Here is a 20,630-nt window from a genome sequence, read left to right on the forward strand (position 1 = left end):
CCCGTGATAGCCAGTTGTCCCGCCATATGTGTGTTGTCTTTCCGTTTCCGATCCGTCTGATCAATCCTTGTTTCAGAGTATCTCATTTGATGGAGCGGAGCATAATTTTAGGGAGCCTAATAATTGACCCTAGAAGTCCACCAGGCCCGACCCATTCCAGACGACGCCGAAAGACAGCCCAATAGAAGAACATCGCATTCCCTGCTCTTTCATGCGCCTGAAACCACCCCGTTCCCTTCCTAAAACCCTCCTCGAGCTCCGCGTCGCCTCATCCACTGCCGTCTAAACCCCAACCCCTCCTCCCATTTCCCCCACCACAAGCAGCAACCCAGGCCAAGGCAAAGCAGAAGCTAGGCGGACGCGACGCGAGCTCGCCGCCGCCGCCAATGGCCCTCCTCCTCCGGCCGTCGCCTCCCCCACCCCATCTCCGCCTTCTTCTCCGCCGCCTCCTCTCCAGCGCCCCTACCCCCTCCCGTCTGCTCCCGGTCCCCTCCCCCTCCGCTCGACACCTCTTCAGACCCAGGTGCCTCCATGTCCGCTTCATCCTTCCTTTACGCCTCTTTGGCAAGGCAGATTTCTCTCGCTGGAGCGGCCTGGATGCTGATTTGCTTGTATTTTTTGGCGCGTGTTTTTACCTTCTAGGGTTGTGGCGGCGGCGGTCCCAGGGCGCAATGGGGTCGCGGTGAGGGCTTTCATGGCCTCCACGGCGGCATCCGATGCGATGCAGGAGAAGCGGGTAGCCGGCGAGTACACCGCAGCAAACGTCCAGGTGATTCTCTTGCACGGCTTCTGTGGCTAAGGGGTTAGGTTGGAGTTCGGGTGCAAGTGTTTGGAATATCTGCCTCAAATTTTAAACGATGTGCGGATTATTCGGGAGATTCGGGGAGTACATAACGGCAGGAACAGAGTTAATCAGCTCCAAGCAGCTTTGCAATCCTATACATACGTTTTCATCATGTTTTTTTCCCACCAGATTGCATGGGCTTGCACACAAATGTTACATTGCAGCTCATTTGTTAGGTGGCGGTGACATTGCACCCATTCAGTTGAGACAGTGATGCCGCGGAGCATTTTTGGGGGTCTTTTTCGGGGTTGCTATAACCCACTTAAGGCATCAAGTATTGTTTTGACGTAACGGTGTTTACCTTGAATAACATAATAATTGCATATTTAATTTTACATCATGTACAATGGTTTATACTCTTTCTTGTTTTGGTGCATAATTGTGGATTTCATACTTACATTGTGAGTTATGAACCTGAGCTGGGGAGATTAAGAATATCCCCGTCTTAATTGCTACAAGCAGGCTCTGTCTTCCTACTCTTCCCCTGACAATTTAGCAAATGCCATTATCAAGGCATTTAATTTTCCTAAGCCACTGTAGAATAGATAAACATTTATTACGTACTGTATATGGACTGTTAAGAACCCTGCACCATGTGGTTAGTTCATCAATCTGGTTAACTTTTAGTTAATGAAAAGCTTGCTACTGACGTTTATAAGATGTAAAGCTTGCTACTGAGATTAATGTAGTCCTTCATGATGACAATTTTAGTATATAAGATGTAAAGCTTGCTGACGTTTTTGTTGGAAAGAAAGAGAAAAATAACAATATACATTCCTGCACAGATTCATTATGTGTTTCTCCAGTGTGCCACTGTTAGCTATTACTCCCTCCTTCCCAAAATAAGTGTCTCAACTCTAGTATAACTTTGTACTAAAGTTAGTACAAAGTTGAGAAACTTATTTTGGGATGGAGGGAGTATTTGTGAAGCGTGAATGAATTGTTTTTGTTGGCTTGATATTTATTTATACCAAATTGCTAATTTGCAGGTCTTAGAGGCATTGGACGGAGTTCGCAAAAGGCCTGGTATGTACATTGGCAGCACAGGACCACGTGGGTTGCATCATCTGGTAATCTCAACTGATTAAGCTTTCCCTTTTTGCATGTTATTAGGTGTTCCACTTCGTTTCTTGCCTGATCATCATTTTTTTGGGTGTATTCTAGGTTTATGAAATATTGGATAATGCTGTGGATGAAGCTCAAGCAGGCTATGCTACTGAGATTAATGTAGTCTTTCATGATGACAATTCAGTTAGTGTAACCGACAACGGCCGTGGGGTATGCAGTTTTCCTAAATCCAAGGAAGACTTCCTGAATGCTCAATGCTTTTACAAATATTGTGAATAATGTGACTGTTATGAATTTACTTGTTGGCAAATCAAACAGAAGTTTAGCAAATGTTAATGAAGCCTTTATATCATATTCACTCGTGAGATTTGTTTTGCTGTTAGTACATATTTGACACACCAAGCAAAGTCATCAATGAAATAAACAAAAGAACAGCTGCATGCCAAGTCATCTGTGTAATCACACTTTTGCACTGTTCTCTTTAATGTATTCAAACTCTAATTTACCTGGATTCGTAACAGTGCAACTAACTGACTTCTCGTCCCAACAGGACTCCTCTTGACTACCAACTCTTAATCTTACTCCTACTGCTGGATGCTGCTGCACCGGCTAGCTTTTCCTGTGCGAATATGTTTGTGGCTTATGAGTTCCTTGTCTGATTTCCCCTTGAATTGCAGTTAACTATTTCCTTGGACTATATTCTCCTGCCATTGCTTGGATTATTTCGTGCCACTGCTATCCTTTGACGATACCTTTTCCTGGGCACTCTTGGATGAACTTCCACATGCATGTTGCATATATGACACACTATTCTGTATGTGAACAATAGTGCTTTAGCTGTGGTCCATGGAGGCCATAACACATACAACCATTCATAGATCTAACACAATCAACCAGTCAAGTAGGACGGTGGGAAGGGTCTCATTGGCCTGTTTCTCTTCGATAGCAGTTCGTTCCATCACTGCTGCTACATGGCCGACAGATGTTAGTTAACACATGGAGAAGGTCCTAGCAGTTGTTTGCTTATAGTAGCTATGATCCGTAGGTGGTCACACCCTACTGGGATACTTCACTTGCACACCTGCCTTATTGCCTAGTTGAGTGCACTGATTTTTTGGTAGCACTGTGTGTGTCTTTGTATTGTTACGAAAAGCTCTGCTGGTTAGAACGTCCACAAGTAATAGTAATACACAAGATCACAGGACTAGACTGAATATTCTGTATAACCCTTGTCTTTAAACACAGTCGGTTCAACATTCATAGTCTAGAAAAAGGGGTTATCTTACAGAGTTACAGTTATGCAATCTATGCCCAATTTGATGTAGTTCTGCTAATTGAATATCTCTGTTACCATTTTGCTTCTTAAAATTTTGTGTTTCCTTTCTTCTTGAAAGTTGAGATTTACATAGCACCAGCTTTTGAGTAACTAACATGCAACCTTCTGTTCCGATTACTTTATGAATTATCTTCTCCTTTCTTAGTTAAAATTACTGCTAAATCCTGGATATACTGCAGATCCCTACAGATATACACCCGCAGACGAAGAAATCATGCGTGGAGACTGTCTTAACGGTATGGTTAAAGCTTTATTTGTTTGGCAAGGCTGTATATTGCAATGTCAACCATCCTGACCCAAATCCCAGTAAATTTTACTTATTTATTAAGATCATATTCTGGGAATGAAGAACTCTGACTTATGGGTACCTCTACGATCATTTAGTTTTTAGGTCATTACCATACTGGGAGGCTTGTGTGCTGTTACTATACTTGCATGCCCGTATTCATAGAGATGCTACAATACACTTTTATTGCCATTCGCATCATATGCTTGTCCATAAGGCAAGACTAAACTTTTCTTTTGGGTGGTCAACGACATGCCTAAATGTTCAACAGCTTCCATCTTCTGTCTTGTAAAGATTTTCTTTTGATTATGCAGCTAATGCATGCTGGCGGCAAATTTGGAGGCTCAACGAGTAGCTACAGCGTTGCTGGAGGGCTGCATGGTGTTGGCCTATCAGTTGTTAATGCGTTGTCAGAGGTTCTTGCTTTCACCTTTATTGAATATGAACCATAGATGCTTTAAAGAAAGAGTATCAATCGTAGATCTTCCGGAAATTGCAATTCTCTCTACACAAAATCACGATTCATTGGGTGAAGTTAAATTCTATCCACATCAAACCAATCCTCTCAAGCCTTCCATGGGTTATAATAATAAATGTGGTTGTTATGCTTTTTCATATATTCCTTCTCTATGAATACTATCATTCCGTGGACCAAGTCTAATAATGATTCTACCCCCAGAGTCCAGACAAAACACAATCAGTAAATTTCACAGATATGCTCTTTAGAGATCTCCTTTAGGGGGGTAGGGTGGAATCACTCCCAGGAAAATAAACCTTAATGAGTTTTTTTCTGAGCACATGCGATCACCATGCAAAATGAACTCTTTTAGGGCAATGATGCTTGTATTTGCTTGGTACATTAGTATATATGCCAATAAATCTGTCCAGGACGAGCAAGCTCCATTCTTAATGATGATGCATGTTGGAATAGGAGAGAAGTGGCAGTTTGATGCACAGTGCAGTCAGAGGGGTGAATAAATGCACAGCCGCCATGCCATACCATGTATGGTTCTAGTCGAAAAACATCACCAACATGGTGAACTTGTTGGTCTAGGGAGGGGTCAGCAACCATGTGACGTTTGGCGACGACACACGTGGAAGACGAGGGGTTGATGTGCGCTGCACCAAGAAATACTAACAATTGTGCTTGTGGCGGCAGCAACTGGGCGGTGCAGCTTTCACCTTGTCGCCGTTTAAGCTCCACTACCCTGCCCTTGCAGTGTCAACTCTCCCCCTCAAGCCCTTCTTTATCGAATTAGATTGCCGCCACATCTTTCCAGATTTGTGTCAATGTATCTGGATGTTGACCTGCTGTGACCGGACAATGACTCTTTCTCCAGAAACGCAAGTGCATAGCGGACGGTTAAGGCGTGCTGATAATGTCAAGAGAGGTCGGGGTAGACCAAACTTGACATGGTAGCAGTCTGTAAAGAGAGATCTGAAGTACCGGAATATCACTAAAGATTTGACCATGGACAGGGGTGCATGGAAGTTAACTGTCCACGTGCCAGAACCATGACTTGGTTTTGATTTCTTTTGGGTTTCAACTCTAGCCTACCCCAACTTATTTGGGACTGAAAGGCTTTGTTGTTGTTGTTGTTATTGGTCATTAATTAGCTTGTTTGTGGAAAGGAGCGGTGTACATACATAGTAACACAGTTGCTTGATCACCATGAAATAAAATTAGAATAGTAGTATGAACTACCTATATTTCAGTTTAAGAATAGGATGAGAGCCTGAGCCATGACCATAGAAATCTCTATCACAGTGATAACGTGTTTTGGATATACTACTCGTACATATTTCTGCAATTGATGTGCAATTAATTGTCATTTTCGCGATATTACTATGTCAGGCACTAGAAGTTACAGTTTGCCGTGATGGGAAGGAATATCGACAACACTATTCTCGTGGAAAACCACTTACAACGCTAAGTAGTACCACACTGCCTGATGAATCAAGTCGTCAAGGTTCATGTATCAGATTTTGGCCTGACAAAGAAAGTATGCATCTATTTTTGCGGAAAAGTTTTCTGATCTAAGCATTACTAGTTATGACATGTTGTGTTGCCGGAATGCTCAGTTTTTTTTTTGATGTAGTATTTACAACCACAATTGAGTTTGACTTCAGCACGATCTCTAGTCGGATCCGGGAACTTGCATTTTTAAATCCTGAGGTATGATAGTCCTTCAACTAGAAACATGATCTGTTCTGTAGTTGGTTGTTAGTTCCAGAGATCGCACATGATTATGATTATTTCCTTCGCTTGTTTGTTACCTGACTGATTATTGAATAATGATTGCTCTGTCAGGCTAACATACCTTGGTTATCAGATTATTGGAGTAAGTTAGTGTGTTAGCAAGATTAGAAAGAAGCTTCTATTGATATTTTATTCATTAATAAGAATATGATTCACTTCCTGTTTTTATTCAGTCAAGACACTTGTACTATATATTACTCCCTCCGTCCCAAAATGTAAGATCATTTTTGACGCTATGATACATTTTGGGACGGAGGGAGTATTGGCCTTCTGTGCTAACTGCTAAGGTAGCATTCTGCCTCATAAAATCATTTGTTGGAGACATGATGATATACTTTGTGAAGACAACATCAGCTAATTGTGGATATCAATGGAGCTGTTCCACTACTGCTGGTGATACCCCAAGCAACAGAAAGAAAAAAAATGAAAGACCAATGGGAATTTTGAGTTAAATATTGACCAACTGCTCAAACCAAATGCCTTTTGCACACCTCGGTGCATATTATGTTTACAATTCTCTCAACATATCTTACATGCATTAAAGTGCATTCAAATTTCTGTTCGTTTTACTTGTATCATTGGTTGATTTTCAGTTAAATCCTTATGTGTCCTTTTCAAATTTCAATTGGGTAGCTTGGTTTCGTATGTCATTATTTATGCCCTTTTTTTTTAAAATTTTTGCTTTGCATGCACAACTTTCGTGTGATAATTGTTATGCTTAAAGGTAGACCTTTGGTTGATTTCTCATGTTCTGTACTTCCCTCAATGCCAGCTGACAATAACACTGACAAAGGAAGAACAGGATGCACAGGTTCAACACAATGAATACTGTTATGCTGGTGGCCTGGTTGAATATGTTGCCTGGTTGAATAATGACAAGGTTTGTCTCCCACAGCATCTAGAGCTATATGTTTCATGCTGACTCAATTTGGCTAAGGTTTCCAGATATACAAAGTCATGCATATATGCTATTTCATGTACTCTAGCCATTACTGCCTACAGTTTGCAGTTGGCCTATTTAATCTTCCTGAGTGACTCATGAAAAATAAGGGCCAGATTTATTCCTTTCTCTTGCTATTAACAGTTAACTAAAAAAGCAATACGTGAACCTACTAACCTGCTTTACATAACACTGATTCTGACAGCCATTTATTAACTCTACTCCTTGTCCCATCCAACATTATGTTGCCCAGCTTGCGCCTGTCCTGTTGCTAATTTAGAAACTATGCTATAGACAGTGAAAAATTGAGCGTACGCCTACGCTGGGCGGAGGCCTACCGCTTCGCTTTTGGGGTAAGCGTTGAAAAAAGCGCTCAGACGCCTAGGGTTAGACACAGGAGAGCAAGGTGAGAAACAGAGGAGAGCAGGGCGACCTTGCGCTACCAGATGTGGGGCTTTCTTCCCTGACCTCACCACCCATCTTCTAACCTGACCTAAAGCCGCTGGATCTCAAGCTCCCCTTCCCTGACTCGCTGCCAGTCCTTCCCCCTCTTCCCCGATACCGGGCTCCTCCTCTTCTAGGCTGGAGCCTGGTGGCTTCTCTTCCCCGACCTCGCAGCTGTCAGCTTTCTTCCCCTTCCCTGACCTCTAGCTCCTCGTCTCTCCTTCCCAACATGTTTGCGATTTTAGGCTTAACATACATGCTTTACATGCTCTGAAAATTGTTTTTTGGGTGCCCCTGTTCCTGCCCGTACGACGTCCGTACAGAACGCTTAAGCGCGCCTAAACGCGGTTTAAGCTGTCGTTGCACTAAGCGGAAGCACAACCCTCGCTCAGCGCCTAGCGCTTAAAAAAACCTTGTCTATAGTTTGTGAAAGAACTGTAATGGGTTGAATTAGACCAGTTGTGCATAGACTGAACTGATCTGTGCCTTCTCTTACTGGAGTTTTAGAAAATAAGGTCTACATTTTTCGTGGTTAGTTTCTCCTATCACACTTTTCTTTGATAATCCTCTGAAGAGACTGGCATCACCTGATCCCACCCACAGTAAGGCCAGTAGAGTGCACGTTGGTCATACTAAGCCATCAGATTGGAGGCCAACTCTACTGCATATAACAAGCTGCAAATTATATTGATATATCTATAATGACCTTAACACCATTACTTTGTGTATGCTTCTTTTCCCAGAAGCCCCTCCACGACCCAATAGCATTCAGAAAGGAATTGGATGGAATAATTGTTGATGTCTCCCTGCAATGGTAAAGTATATTTCCTCGGCTTGAATTTTGCTAAGAAAGGAAAAGTAACGTGGAAAGTTAAAAACCACCACTGTGTTAGGCACTGAACTTGCTTATATATTCCATGTTCTGTCTAGCAAATAATTGTGGTTTATCTGATTGAAGATACTGATATTTTGTTCTCTTTTCTAGTTTATATACGTGATTCTTATTTCTAAGTTTCTGATACTGTGTTCTATACTATTAGAGGTTCTAAACTGAATGACGTATCTTCCTGAAATTTGCCACCAAAATCTGGATTACATCAGTATCATTTTTGGATTTATATTTGACTGTGTTAATTACAATTATTCAAACTTGTCTTTCATAACCCATCAGATGTGCTTAAAGTATGATGTTTTCAACTTCCTGTTACCTTGCAAGTTCATATTTCTAATTTCCCCTGCTAGACTGGTGCATTGATTTATAAACTTTGTCGAGTTCGTCAAATTTTATTAAACCCTACAACTATGCTGCACATGCCAATTCCATTTGAATTCCTAACTACCGATTGTCTTTCAACTATTTTCTTTACCATATTTGTATTCTTAAAGTGAATCAGTTTGATCTTGTAGATAAGAAATATTAATGAAATGGACCCCAAATTCTTCCCTTGTATTTATGCAGTGATGAAGATGAATTCTTCCTGTACGTTATTTCCTAATTGTATGATCACAGTGATCAACACATACAGTTTTAGTATGGTTCAGTACATACGTATACATCATATTTCAAACACTGAAGAATATTTTAGTCTACCGCAATGTATAGCTTGCCTGATAGCCTGCTATAACCGTGATAGTTTTTCCTCCTCTTGGCATGATGGTTCACATGCTGTGATCTACAATCTTGATTAAGCCATTTAGGATTATAGATGAAAGATTGTAAACCTTTCTTTGTTGGAGGGGCGATGTGTAGCTCACTGGCTCTGTATATTAATCAATATCGTTGTAGTCATCATGTATATATTCGAGAATATTCGAGACTGATGAGTATGAACATGTGCCTACCTTTCCCCATCAATCTGAGCTTTAGGTGAACTGGTTGGTCCCTGCAACTCAATAAGGTACCAGAGTCACGATCTCTGAAGTTTGAGACCTGGTTATCACAATTAAAAAAAAATGCAAGTTTTCATACCTCTTTTGATCTACGGGGTATTTGCTTGGAGGCCAAAGTTCATCACAACTTGCCTAAGAAAGTTAGGCAGGCTAGACCTGGTGTTTGGTTCACTACCACAACTATTGCTAGTCACACATCTAATTGGCCACATTTGTCAGACTCTTTTTTTTGCTAAGGTTGCCTCACTTGTGGTTCCATTTTTTTGGCCCACAAGTTATGGAAGCTAGTCAAAAAAGTTTCGCATGCTTAGGGCATGTTTAGTTCATAGGTACACATTGCCTTAGGTGTGGCAGCTGCTTGTTTCATTTTGCCGCAGCTGTGGCACACCATGCTTTTTCAGCAGCCTGTCCTTAGTGTCATAGGCTCATATCTTTTCCAAACTTGCCAAAGCTGTGGTGATCAACCTTTTGAAGAATGCCATGATTTAGCAAGAAAAGTCTGGCAAAGTTTTGGCTATCAACCCAACATGCCCTTAGCCTTTCTGTGGCTTCGACAACAGTCCCGTGGGATTGACAGAACAAGACCCGAGAGCTAGTGCTGGAGTTATGGTATATTGTCTTTCACAATTAGCTTGAGCTTTTGGGTGTACTAGTAAGGTAAATATTTACCTGTGATGTTCTTCACTGATGCAATCAATTAGTGTGCACTGTGCAGCACCAACTCTGACCTTTAGCCAAAGGAAAGAAATGATGCTGACCATTTGGAAATAACAGCTGTAGGGGTTTCGCTTTCCTTCCCTTATAGGCTATATAGCATTATTCCTGGCACGTAGCAAAAGCTATTTGGATTTTATAACACAACGTTTCATGGTCAATTTCGAAGCTTTTGTCACATTTCATATGCTCTGTTTCTAGAGAAGAATTGTATGCCTTTCTGAAACAATTGATTGTCATGATTTACAGGTGCTCTGATTCCTACTCTGATACAGTGCTAGGATATGCCAACAGTATCCGTACTGTTGATGGTGGTACTCATATTGAGGGGCTGAAAACTTCCCTGACAAGAACAATTAATAGCTTTGCAAAGAAGTCGAAGATTATGAAGGTTATAACTGATAGCACATACTGTATATTTTAGTTCTTCCCTGATAAATGCTACCTTATGTCCTGGAGTATTCGCAACTCTAGCCTTCTGACTTCAAACCGTTCTGTTAAAGTTTGTTTGATAAGGACTGTAGTAACAGCTGTTTATTAGTATATACTCCTTTCCGATAAACATAACCTTTTGAGAAAAACGAGTGTCCTTGGCTGAAGAGATTTTGAAATTGAGCCCTATAAATCGGAAAGGAGGGAGTATATATTTTCTCAGTCTGCACTTTGGATGCTTACTTATTTGTTCCATTGAAGGAATATTTCAATAAGCTGGATCTGTAATTTGTTGAGGCCTTTTTCTAAACAAATGATGGTTTTTGCAGGATAAAGATATTAGCTTGAGTGGGGAGCATGTAAGAGAAGGCATGACATGCATTATTTCAGTGAAGGTCCCTAATCCAGAGTTTGAAGGGCAGACAAAGGTAACTTGAGAAACTAGTTACCGTGTATGTGCAATGCACGTCTTGACATTGAACAGGAAAATCTATTTTTACATCTACACCCATATGTGTTGTTTGTGTCTTTCTTTGGACTGAGAAAACTGTTGATGTAAAAAAACCATAAACAAAAACTGTACACTAAGGTGATACTCCCTCCATTCCTTTATGTAAGGTGTATTATTTTTGGCACGGTGACCAAGGCATAATTATAAAGAAGTTAGGACTTGCTACGAAATTACCTTAGAAAATTTGTTGGTTAGTGGCAAGTAAATCAGTTAGTCCAGGAAAGTGAGAGATACATGCAATCAAGAGAGAGATACTTTCCTTCTTTTGCTACAAGGAGAGATACACACAGTCGGGAGAGAGATACTTTCCTTTTTTCTGGAGGGCTAAAAAGGGAATTATGAGGAACTAGAAGAAATGTACCTTACATTGTGGAATTTTATCAAAAAACAATGGGTGCTCTTGTTCATATAAAAAGCTATGAAAAGAAAAATAACTACAAGATAACTAATGGGATAACGTGAAGGAGTTTCATCTTAGCTCATCTGTTTAGTGCCATTGAATGATTTATCAAGGCCCTGAACAACAACGTTTCTCTTTGCATCACAAAAGCACAATGAAAACATTTTGAATAATTGATCCAGCATATAGGGCTTGTTTAGTTTGAGCCCCAACTAGCCCAGCCAAATTTTTGGCATGACCAATATTTTGGTAAGCTGTTGTTTGGATTAAAGCCACTATTTCTGCCAAAAAGTTGGTAAAATGATAGGCGATAGGCCTTTGTTTGGTTTGCAACCTGCAACCTGGGTCTTATAGTATTTGTTTTAGTTTCCATTCAGTTACAAGATTTATGTACAAACTTAATTGACCGCAAAGTGCCAAGACAAAAGTAGTATTATGCCCACATATCACCATGCACACCAATTTAATTTGAGAGCAAGATAGAAGCTGGAGATCCATGTGCTATTATTCAAGTAGGATGTTCACGTCAAAACAAAAAAATCAAGTAGGATGCCACAGGAGCTTGAGGGGTAGCTGACCAATTGTTTGCGTGTGAGAGGATGGGGAAAGGGAAGTGATGTGGTGGGTCTCACTGGGTAAAGAGCATGTGAGCCAGAGGATATTTTTTGGCGAAGGTTTTCTACGCCTTCAGCACGACGCCCATGTTTTGGCACAGAGCAAACGGGCGCACCTTTGGCAGGTCGGGCGAGCCAAACATTTGGCATGTATCCAAACAGCCGCCAACTCTTAAGGGCTAGCCAATATTGTGGTATGGTCAGTTTTGGTTGAACAGACCCATATATCCGGTGCTACCATTGTAACATTATATGTACAAAGATAGTGTTTCTTTACATTGATGATAACTATGCCTTTAGTGATGTCTTTCAACGTGAGGCCTTTGACTGACATTGTACTGTGCACAAGAATTTTTCCAGACATGTCTTGTAGTTTGCATGCACTTAGATATCATCATCCTATAATAAGAGGATCACACATCATGTCTAAATCAGTAAAATATCAGGGAAAACCTGGTACCCCTATTCCGATCTCATATACCGCCCCGAAATTCCGGTCAAGATGCTACAAACAATCGGTTATTCAAGATGTCCTTGCTGCAGGAAACCAAGGATCAGGTTAAAAATATATCTTCCTCAGGAATTAGTCATCCTCAAACATACTTAGTTTTTCAATTATGTTATGATGAAGCAGAGCTCGTGGCCTTGCTAACACATTTTACCACAGGTGAATTACCTTGCCAACACATTTTACCACAGTTGAATGATATGTATGTCGATCTAAAATAAATGGCTTGTCTAGATACAGTTGTACAAAAATTCTTAATGACAAAAACTACTATTTGGGAATTTTTGCATAAACAACCATCACCAACCTACCTAGAGGTCATAACCTAGTGGCTGAAGAGGTCCCCTGGTTGGATAGAATGGAGATTGATTTCCTTTAGGTCTTCCAATGCGAGTTCATCTTAGAACCTCAATTGTTGCAAGATTAAAGCCTAAAAGGGACAAAAAAGAAACCAGAGCAATTAGTTCAAATTTGAGCTGAATAGCCAAAATAAGGAACTGGCTAAAAGTGAGTAATGACTATTTTATGTATTTCATGTGAAATGTAGCCAGGTGTCCCCTGAAAATTTCAGTACGGAACATGATAGGGCAAGTAAAGTCATTTGCTCAAAAATTAATAGGTTCCAAAGCTAACATGAATGATAGCTGTGGGCAAGTTGACATTGCATGCATATTTGCAAATCATGCTTAACTGGTATAACTTTTTGGAAAAACTGAGTGCATACAAAAATAAGTAGAAGTGCTAGCATGCCATTCTACCTCTACAACACATTTTGAATATTCTGCAACCACCACTGCCTGAACCGCAAAGGCATTGCCAAATTCCTTCTAGGGGACTAACCGTTGTTTGTCCGTATTGGCAAATCTGCAAAACATATTGATTGAAATTGTAACAATAATGTGCTAACCAACCAATTTTTAACTGCATTCATTCATTTAGTAGTTATTGCACCATAATTTTTTAACAAATGAAGTTAGCTGTATATAGTAGTAGGTTCTTTAACTAATCAATCACTGAGACACACCAAACATTCAATAGACAATAGGTTATTTAACTTGTAGAGGGGATCAAATCAACTTTGTCACTCGTTTTGATGTTACAACTGAACAATTACAGTCTTACAGGGTTAGGGGCTCAAATCAATCTTTTGCTAATCAATAAAGCAACAAAATATGAGTCTAAACCAGAATATGGTTTCAGCAATCTGAACCAAAATAAGGATCATCAACAAAGCACCTCCTTCCATGCATATTTTAACACAGGCAACAAACTCATGATTCAGTTATGATTTAAAGGAACACATGGTTCAGTTATATGGATTTTGGAAATACCATTAGATTTGTTGTTGATTTTTGACAATTTTGGAACACACTAGTAAAGGTGTACGTGCAATGCACGTTGAAATTTGGTAGAACATTAATTGCCCGTTGATGGTTGATATTTGGTAGAATATTAATTGAACGATGATAGTAGGTAGGATATCAATTGCATGTTAATTATGTGATTGGCACTGATATTGATATTTGGTATGATATTAACTGCATGCTAAACATGTTGGGCACTCGCCATCGGAGCAATCTAGATCGTTGGATTGACATGTTTTGATGGCTGAGATTAGTTGGATCTGCCCCTTTGGGTCTTTTTATATTTTGGAAAACATATATGGATTTTTTTATTTCCAAAAGTATCTCCTTAAGAATTCAAATATTTAACAAATTTATTTCTTATGTGTTTCGAAACTGAAGTAGTATCCAGTAGATTTCATAGTTTCGTATCCTGAAATCATATTCCGAATACGCATATATGAAATTTTTGGAATAACATTTTCTTTTTTGAAAGAGAGCTCATACTATATGAGATAAGCATATACCTGATATCAAATTAACATCAACACCAAGTTCAGATACCAATGTGCTATGCCTTTCAGTCAGCAGCACCCCCCCCCCCCCCCCCCCCCCCACCAAACACACACACACACACACCATTTTTTTTTCTGGAGGTAGGAACTTGTACAGCTGTACTTCATGGAGATCATAAACTGTGTTTTCTCCAAATGGATGGAGAGAAGCTAAAATAAGCTGTTCTTTTTAAATATTCTTTTATACATTATAAGATTCTTAAATGTGAACCCGTTGTGGAATCACATCACTAGAGGTACATCTATGATGCGCTGTCTAACGTAGTGGAACAAGGGAGGCTGCAGGGCATGGCTCGAGTGTTGTTCGGCTGCACATCATTGGCCTAATCTCATGCATTAGTAATAGGTGATTAAGGGCTACGAGTAAGATGGATTAGTAATTGGTGATACAACATTGGATAACTGTAGGAGGAAGCCAACCATAGGTCTGACTGGTTGATGTTATATGAATCCAACTCAGCTCAACTCTTGCTTTTAATAGTGGTGGAGATGTGCTAGAAGATTAATGCCATATGTTAGGAAAACAACTTATCTTTATTGAAGGCCCAAGGGGCATATATATATTACACATGACTTGAGGTGTAAGGAAACTAAACATAGACTAATAAGGACTCCTAGACCAATACTAATACTCCTTAACACCCCCCCTCAAATACAAAGCGTATGCAGTAGCATTGCATTTGAAGAAGTGTAATACTAAAAAAATGATAATCCAAATCCGCGTCTTGAGAGTGTCGTCGTAGCATGAAGAGTCTTCAAACTTGTCGAGTCGCCAAAGGGGATAACGAAGAGATGGCACATCAGAGAAAGACACCGCATCGATAGAAGATACAATAGAAGTATCAAGAGAAGATGGATTGTCGAAAGAAGATGGCACATCAAAAGAATGAAGCATTGCTTAAAGAATCATGGCCCATGAAAACCGACGGCGAAAGAAGCTCGGCGGCAAGAGAATGGGCTTAGATCAACAATGTAAAGAGAGGCCACATAAATCCTATACAGAGGACAATGAGCAGAAAAAGGCTGACGGACATAGGTATGGTGGACTCACATGACATGAGAAAACACAAAATATCAACGGATTTGGTGGACGCAGCGGAAATTATAGAAAACTAGGAAGCTAACAAAACACATGAACTAGATACGATGGTAGCGAAAGAAAAAATCATGGTGCCGAGGGCCAAGACCAAGCAGAGCTCCCGTGTTGTGCTCCTGACTGTGAAGAGGGCCAAGCCGAGCTCCCGTGTTGTGCTCCTGACTGAAGAGGGTGGTCTCTCTGAGCTAGAAGAGTCAACAACAAGACCGGCAGAACCTGGTGAAGAAGAACCCGAAGCTGCAAGTAGACGCTTAGGTCGCACAATATCCTGCTCAGTCAGGGACACTGCTGATGCCATATTGAATTCATGCACCAGCCAACTCATCCAAAAGTCCGAACTGATGGAGGGAGGCGGGCAATATATTTCAACACTCCCCTTCACGTCTAGGCTAATTTAGGCCTTGGACGTGGGATCGATGTAGGCCGCAGAATCTTTTTATTTTTAATACTGCATCGGCAGGGTCTTGAACTCAAGACCTCTTGGCTCTGATACCATGTTAGGAAAACAACTTATCTTTATTGAAGGCCCAAGGGCCATATATATATTACACATGACTTGAGGTGTAAGGAAACTAAACATAGACTAATAAGGACTCCTAGACCAATACTAATACTCCTTAACACCATACACTTTTTTCCCCTAACGATTGCTCAATTTTTCTTTTTTCTTTTCTTTTTACAGACCAGGCTGGGAAATCCAGAAGTGCGAAGAATAGTTGAACAATCTGTTCAAGAAAATCTAACTGAATACTTGGAGTTACATCCAGATGTTTTAGATTCAATTCTGTCCAAGTCCCTTAATGCTCTCAAGGTATTGCTATAAATTATTGTAGCAAAAACTCCTTCCCAAGAACTCATTTTTCCGTTCTAGTGCAGTGCATGACATATTTTTCTGTTGCAGGCTGCATTGGCAGCCAAGCGGGCTAGAGAGTTAGTGAGGACAAAGAGTGTCTTGAAATCTTCTTCACTTCCTGGGAAACTTGCTGACTGTGCATCTTCTAACCCTGCAGAATCTGGTGAGTTGCCAGTTGTGCTGGGAAAATCTTGCATCATCTTCTTATGCAATGCATCTAGGTGCAGATTAGCATAATCAATTGACTGTCATACATCTGTTCACATTCTTCTTTTGACAGGAAGTTTCTCAATTCTAACAGTTCCAGTTATATGCTTTTGTTATAAATTACTATATTTACTATCTTATGTTGAGGCTTTGACTTTTGCTATTCCCACGTGAATTCAGAAATCTTCATAGTTGAAGGTGATTCGGCTGGGGGTAGTGCAAAGCAAGGCCGGGATAGGAAATTTCAGGTATAGTCTTTCCTTTTCAATCTGGTGATACTAACATATAATGACAGCTGTCTCCAAAACAACGCAATATTCTGGGTGAAATTAGGACTAATAAATAATTATAGGTATACAGTGTCTCGTTTTCCTTTTTACAGGAAAAAGTTTTACTTGACTAATTCTTACTTACACTGCTAGTGTAGGTAGATAGTGCCCTAACTATGAAATGCGAGATGGAAGTTCATAATATGGTTTTCTGTACCAAGTTTGTTTGCAGCGTACATATAATATTTCTGGCATCCACTCAGATCTAAGCATGCCTTCAATCATGGATGCAGGCTATTTTGCCTCTGAGGGGCAAAATTCTCAACATTGAGAGGAGGGATGAAGCAGCCATGTACAAAAATGAAGAGATCCAAAATCTTATTCTTGGTCTTGGATTAGGAGTGAAGGTTCATGTTGTTTTGTTCTAAACTTCTGTTACTGTTGCTCGTTATAGTTGAACTACCAAATGTTATGCACTATACATCTATTGGTGTTACTTCTTTCAGGGTGAGGATTTTAAGAAGGAAGCTCTTCGGTATCATAAGATAGTTATATTGACAGATGCTGATGTAGATGGTGCACATATCCGGACTCTTCTCCTCACTTTCTTCTTCAGATATCAGGTACTTCTGCTCTTAGTTATCTTGAATCATATGCTAACTGTTAGAGGTATTGAAGCAGGTACTTCCGTGGAGGCACATGAGAGCCTCACGTAGCACGGGAACACACTTCTTCACTGAATACACATGCATGTCTATACTTTATTCAAGTATGGATCATAGGTTACCACTTGTGTTTCCACTTTCACTTTCAACTCTTGCACAACTAGGCCTGGAGCTGGGCTCAATATAATTGAGAAATGGGGAAGAAATATGGGTTGTGTATTTGGGTCTGAAATCCGGTTGATATAAATTTTGGAACACTCAACCCTGATGGTTGCACTGATGGGAAGTATACTGTTGCTTCTCAACCTAAAGATCCATTAGACTCTTGTCCACTGAAGAAAATCCCCAAAGGACAAAAATTGCACAGGCGGTCTGTCACTATGGACTGGTTTGTTGGGAGCTAAGATTTAGGTGACAATGGGGCCAGGAGTGTTTTAATTCTGCCATAAGGATAGGGGAGAGCACACTTATCCACTAGGTTCCTCCTCCCACCAACAGTAAGCTCCAAACCCCCCTAACTGATCTGGAAGTGGTATGGTTGGGTTGGGTTGGGTTGGGCTGGCCGGGTTCTGGTTTGTATATGATCAATTGCACTTGCTCGAGGTCTATCTGGATGACGTGCTTGTAAGCAAAGCACCTATTTACATGCTCGTTATAGTTGAACTACCAAATGGTATTCGCTTTAAGCGCAGCTGTCCAGTACCATATATTATGATGGCATATGATTGCAAATTGAAACATGATCACTAAAGCTTTGCTTTCTCATACTGTGTTTGTAGAGAGCACTTTTCGATGAAGGTTGCATCTATGTTGGTGTGCCTCCTCTTTACAAGGTTCGATCATGACCCCAGCACTTGAAATTTGGAATAAATAGTTGATCTTAAGTTTGTACTTGATATTTATGTTTTTGTGTTAGGTTGAGCGTGGGAAACAAGTGCACTACTGCTATGATGAGGCTGATCTTAAAGAGCTAGTCAACACCTTCCCTACAAATGCTTCTTATAATACCCAGAGGTTCAAAGGTACAGTGTTTCAACCCATCCAACTAAAGACCCAACTATGAATATCCAAGGGAATAATGATCGACTATGAACTATGGTGAACAATATTCTCGTACATGCTTGTATGACATGCATGCACATTTTTTTATGGCATGTGTTTCTGTTATTTTGATGGCAGATATTTACCATGTCCTTTTATCCTGGTTGCTAAAATAGGTTTGGGCGAGATGATGCCCTTACAATTGTGGGAAACGACAATGGATCCTGAAAGGAGGCTGTTGAAGCAGCTAACGGTTGAAGATGCTGCAGAGGCCAATGTTGTGTTCTCGTCTCTTATGGGTGCTCGGGTAAGCAACCGGTGAATATTCCGAGTACTCTTCTGCTTGCGAGTTTACATAACGTTTCACTTTGACGCCATACCATTCTATTCCAGGTTGAATACAGGAAGGAACTAATCCAGAAGGCCGCAAGCATGGTCAACCTAGATCACCTTGACATCTGAGAGCGTTAAACAAGGTTGACCATTGTGTATGATATAGAAAAGACCACAACTTGCCACCCATTCGACATAGAAGTTGTTTTGGTGCTAGTTTAGTAGCAATCTAGGCTAGAACGGAGAAAAGGGTTGATCCCCTGGTGCTTGTAACATGAAGTTCATTTGTTGACACGCTGTACCCATCTCATCTTGAGGCGGGGGTTAAAACCGCAATATCATTGGAAGTGGTCAACTTGCTCATGCAGCTGGCAACTCATCAAATACATGGCCTGTGCTAGAGTAGTTGAATTCCTGTTACTTTTGAGCCGTGCTCCAGTTTATTCATCCAGTCATGCATGGTTTTCTTCACATGGGAGGATGGAAGCTTTTAAGTGTGTACCTGCTCACCAGCCGCGTTCAGAACCGGTATTGCCCCATTTGACCACTTCCTGAGAAAATAAGGTTAATGGATTTTGCATAAAAAAGAAACCCAAATGATAAGTGCCACATGGCATGAAGCAATTTGACCTTGACGTTTTTTACAATTAAAGTTGCCATCTAAAAAGAAAAGCAGACCCAAAAAAATTGAAACTTGCCATCTAAGAAGAAAGTTGCCATGTTTGACAACTAAAATTGCCATCCTCGTGTCAGTAAACTTGCCATAAAGTTCAGAGTTACCATGTGTTCGTGCCACACGTGTGACATTTATTAGAGTCCAAAAGGAAAAAAGGTTAATGGGATCAGTGGACACATGATATCCGTACTTGATTTGTCGAACCTACTGTCTTGGTTTGTTTTCTAAGTTTTCTTGACGTTTACGTGTGCGTATGCTCGATGTTGGCAGCAGTCATAGGGATGAAGGTGTCCGGTCTTTCGATGAGATGGTAATTATCGTTTTTGGGGGAAGTCGAGTTTGACGATTCGACTACGATCGTGCTAAGACGTCGCGCCTTAGCTATCACTAAAGCAACTCTGAGTGGTTATTGACCATAACAGAGCACGATCAACCTGACGATGAGGGTCTATTTCCTGCACGCAAACGAAGAATAAGCAAAAAACTGAGATTGCAATCTGGCTATTGCGAATTTAAGAGGAAAACTTTATTGATCAAAGTGGAGTTCTGTGACGTCCTGGTCTGATCATTGGACACAAACAAATGACGCGAGTTACAACTCTGGCCAACTTTAATCTAAACAAAACCCAAGTCTAAAACGACGTCCTAACGGCTGTATTTCCAGGGTGACAGAGGGGAATTTCGTCGAACCTTGCAATGTGGGACTAAATTACGTCCTAAGTCGTTTCCCCTATTAATACGGACTCTAAAAACAATCTATTAAGTGTATTTCAAAATTACATGGGCCTAGCCCAAAAATAAGGTGGCGCAACACCTATATTAAGCTATGGACAAAATTTATGAAATGTCATCTTGTATATTTCGTCCATGTCCTTGTTTGTCATCATGGTGGCTTCAAAGTGCTAAAAACTCCACCAGAAACTTCGTTCTTGTTCCCCTTGCGTGCGCCATCAGCTCCATGCTTGATCATGCTCCAATGTTCATCCTTCTTGTCCATGCTGGGCCGTTCATTTGTAAGCAAAACAAATGCATTCAATTTAGGCAACATCATATTCTCATGAACACTAGAATCGTTACCAAGAAACAAGAGTATCTGGTAATGTAATTGGCGTGCGCTTGCGCAAGCTCTTGTAATTGATCCAATATGTGTAGCAGCAGGGGTTGTGGGTGTAATTGTAATAGTGATGTCCTCATCATCCTCCCCTTCTTAAATTGAAGTCGTCTTCGACGGAAGCTCATATTCCGCACCCATATAAGGCTTCAAATATGCAATGTTAAAAAGTGGGACTAACCCAAAATCTACAAACAGCTCAAGTTTATATGCA

At 40.6% G+C, this 20,630-nt stretch overlaps 1 protein-coding gene across 1 annotated transcript; it reads left to right on the top strand.

Moving 5' to 3' along the window:
• The first annotated feature begins 221 nt into the window (after positions 1 to 221).
• On the top strand, positions 222 to 19,049 carry LOC109769425 (DNA gyrase subunit B, chloroplastic/mitochondrial). The gene is made up of 21 exons (XM_020328172.4): positions 222 to 523; positions 643 to 769; positions 1,834 to 1,914; positions 2,009 to 2,122; positions 3,428 to 3,484; positions 3,849 to 3,950; positions 5,390 to 5,537; positions 5,634 to 5,710; positions 6,567 to 6,674; positions 7,922 to 7,992; positions 10,032 to 10,173; positions 10,544 to 10,642; positions 15,944 to 16,072; positions 16,163 to 16,277; positions 16,502 to 16,569; positions 16,884 to 16,997; positions 17,097 to 17,213; positions 18,035 to 18,088; positions 18,172 to 18,277; positions 18,473 to 18,603; positions 18,690 to 19,049. The coding sequence occupies exons 1-21, from the start codon at positions 387 to 389 to the stop codon at positions 18,756 to 18,758; spliced, it is 2,166 nt and encodes a 721-aa protein (XP_020183761.1). The 5' UTR covers positions 222 to 386; the 3' UTR covers positions 18,759 to 19,049.
• The last annotated feature ends 1,581 nt before the right edge of the window (positions 19,050 to 20,630 follow it).

The sequence above is a fragment of the Aegilops tauschii genome, chromosome 3 (genome assembly GCF_002575655.3).
Source record: "Aegilops tauschii subsp. strangulata cultivar AL8/78 chromosome 3, Aet v6.0, whole genome shotgun sequence".
NCBI classification, from domain to species: Eukaryota; Viridiplantae; Streptophyta; class Magnoliopsida; order Poales; family Poaceae; genus Aegilops; species Aegilops tauschii.

Coding starts and splice junctions, on each gene's coding strand:
- LOC109769425 (XM_020328172.4), top strand. CDS start 387: ATGGCCCTCCTCCTCCGGCCGTCGCCTCCCCCACCCCATCTCCGCCTT. Junction 10,643..15,943: donor AGTTTGAAGGGCAGACAAAG/GTAACTTGAGAA, acceptor TTCTTTTTACAG/ACCAGGCTGGGAAATCCAGA. Junction 17,214..18,034: donor CTTTCTTCTTCAGATATCAG/GTACTTCTGCTC, acceptor CTGTGTTTGTAG/AGAGCACTTTTCGATGAAGG.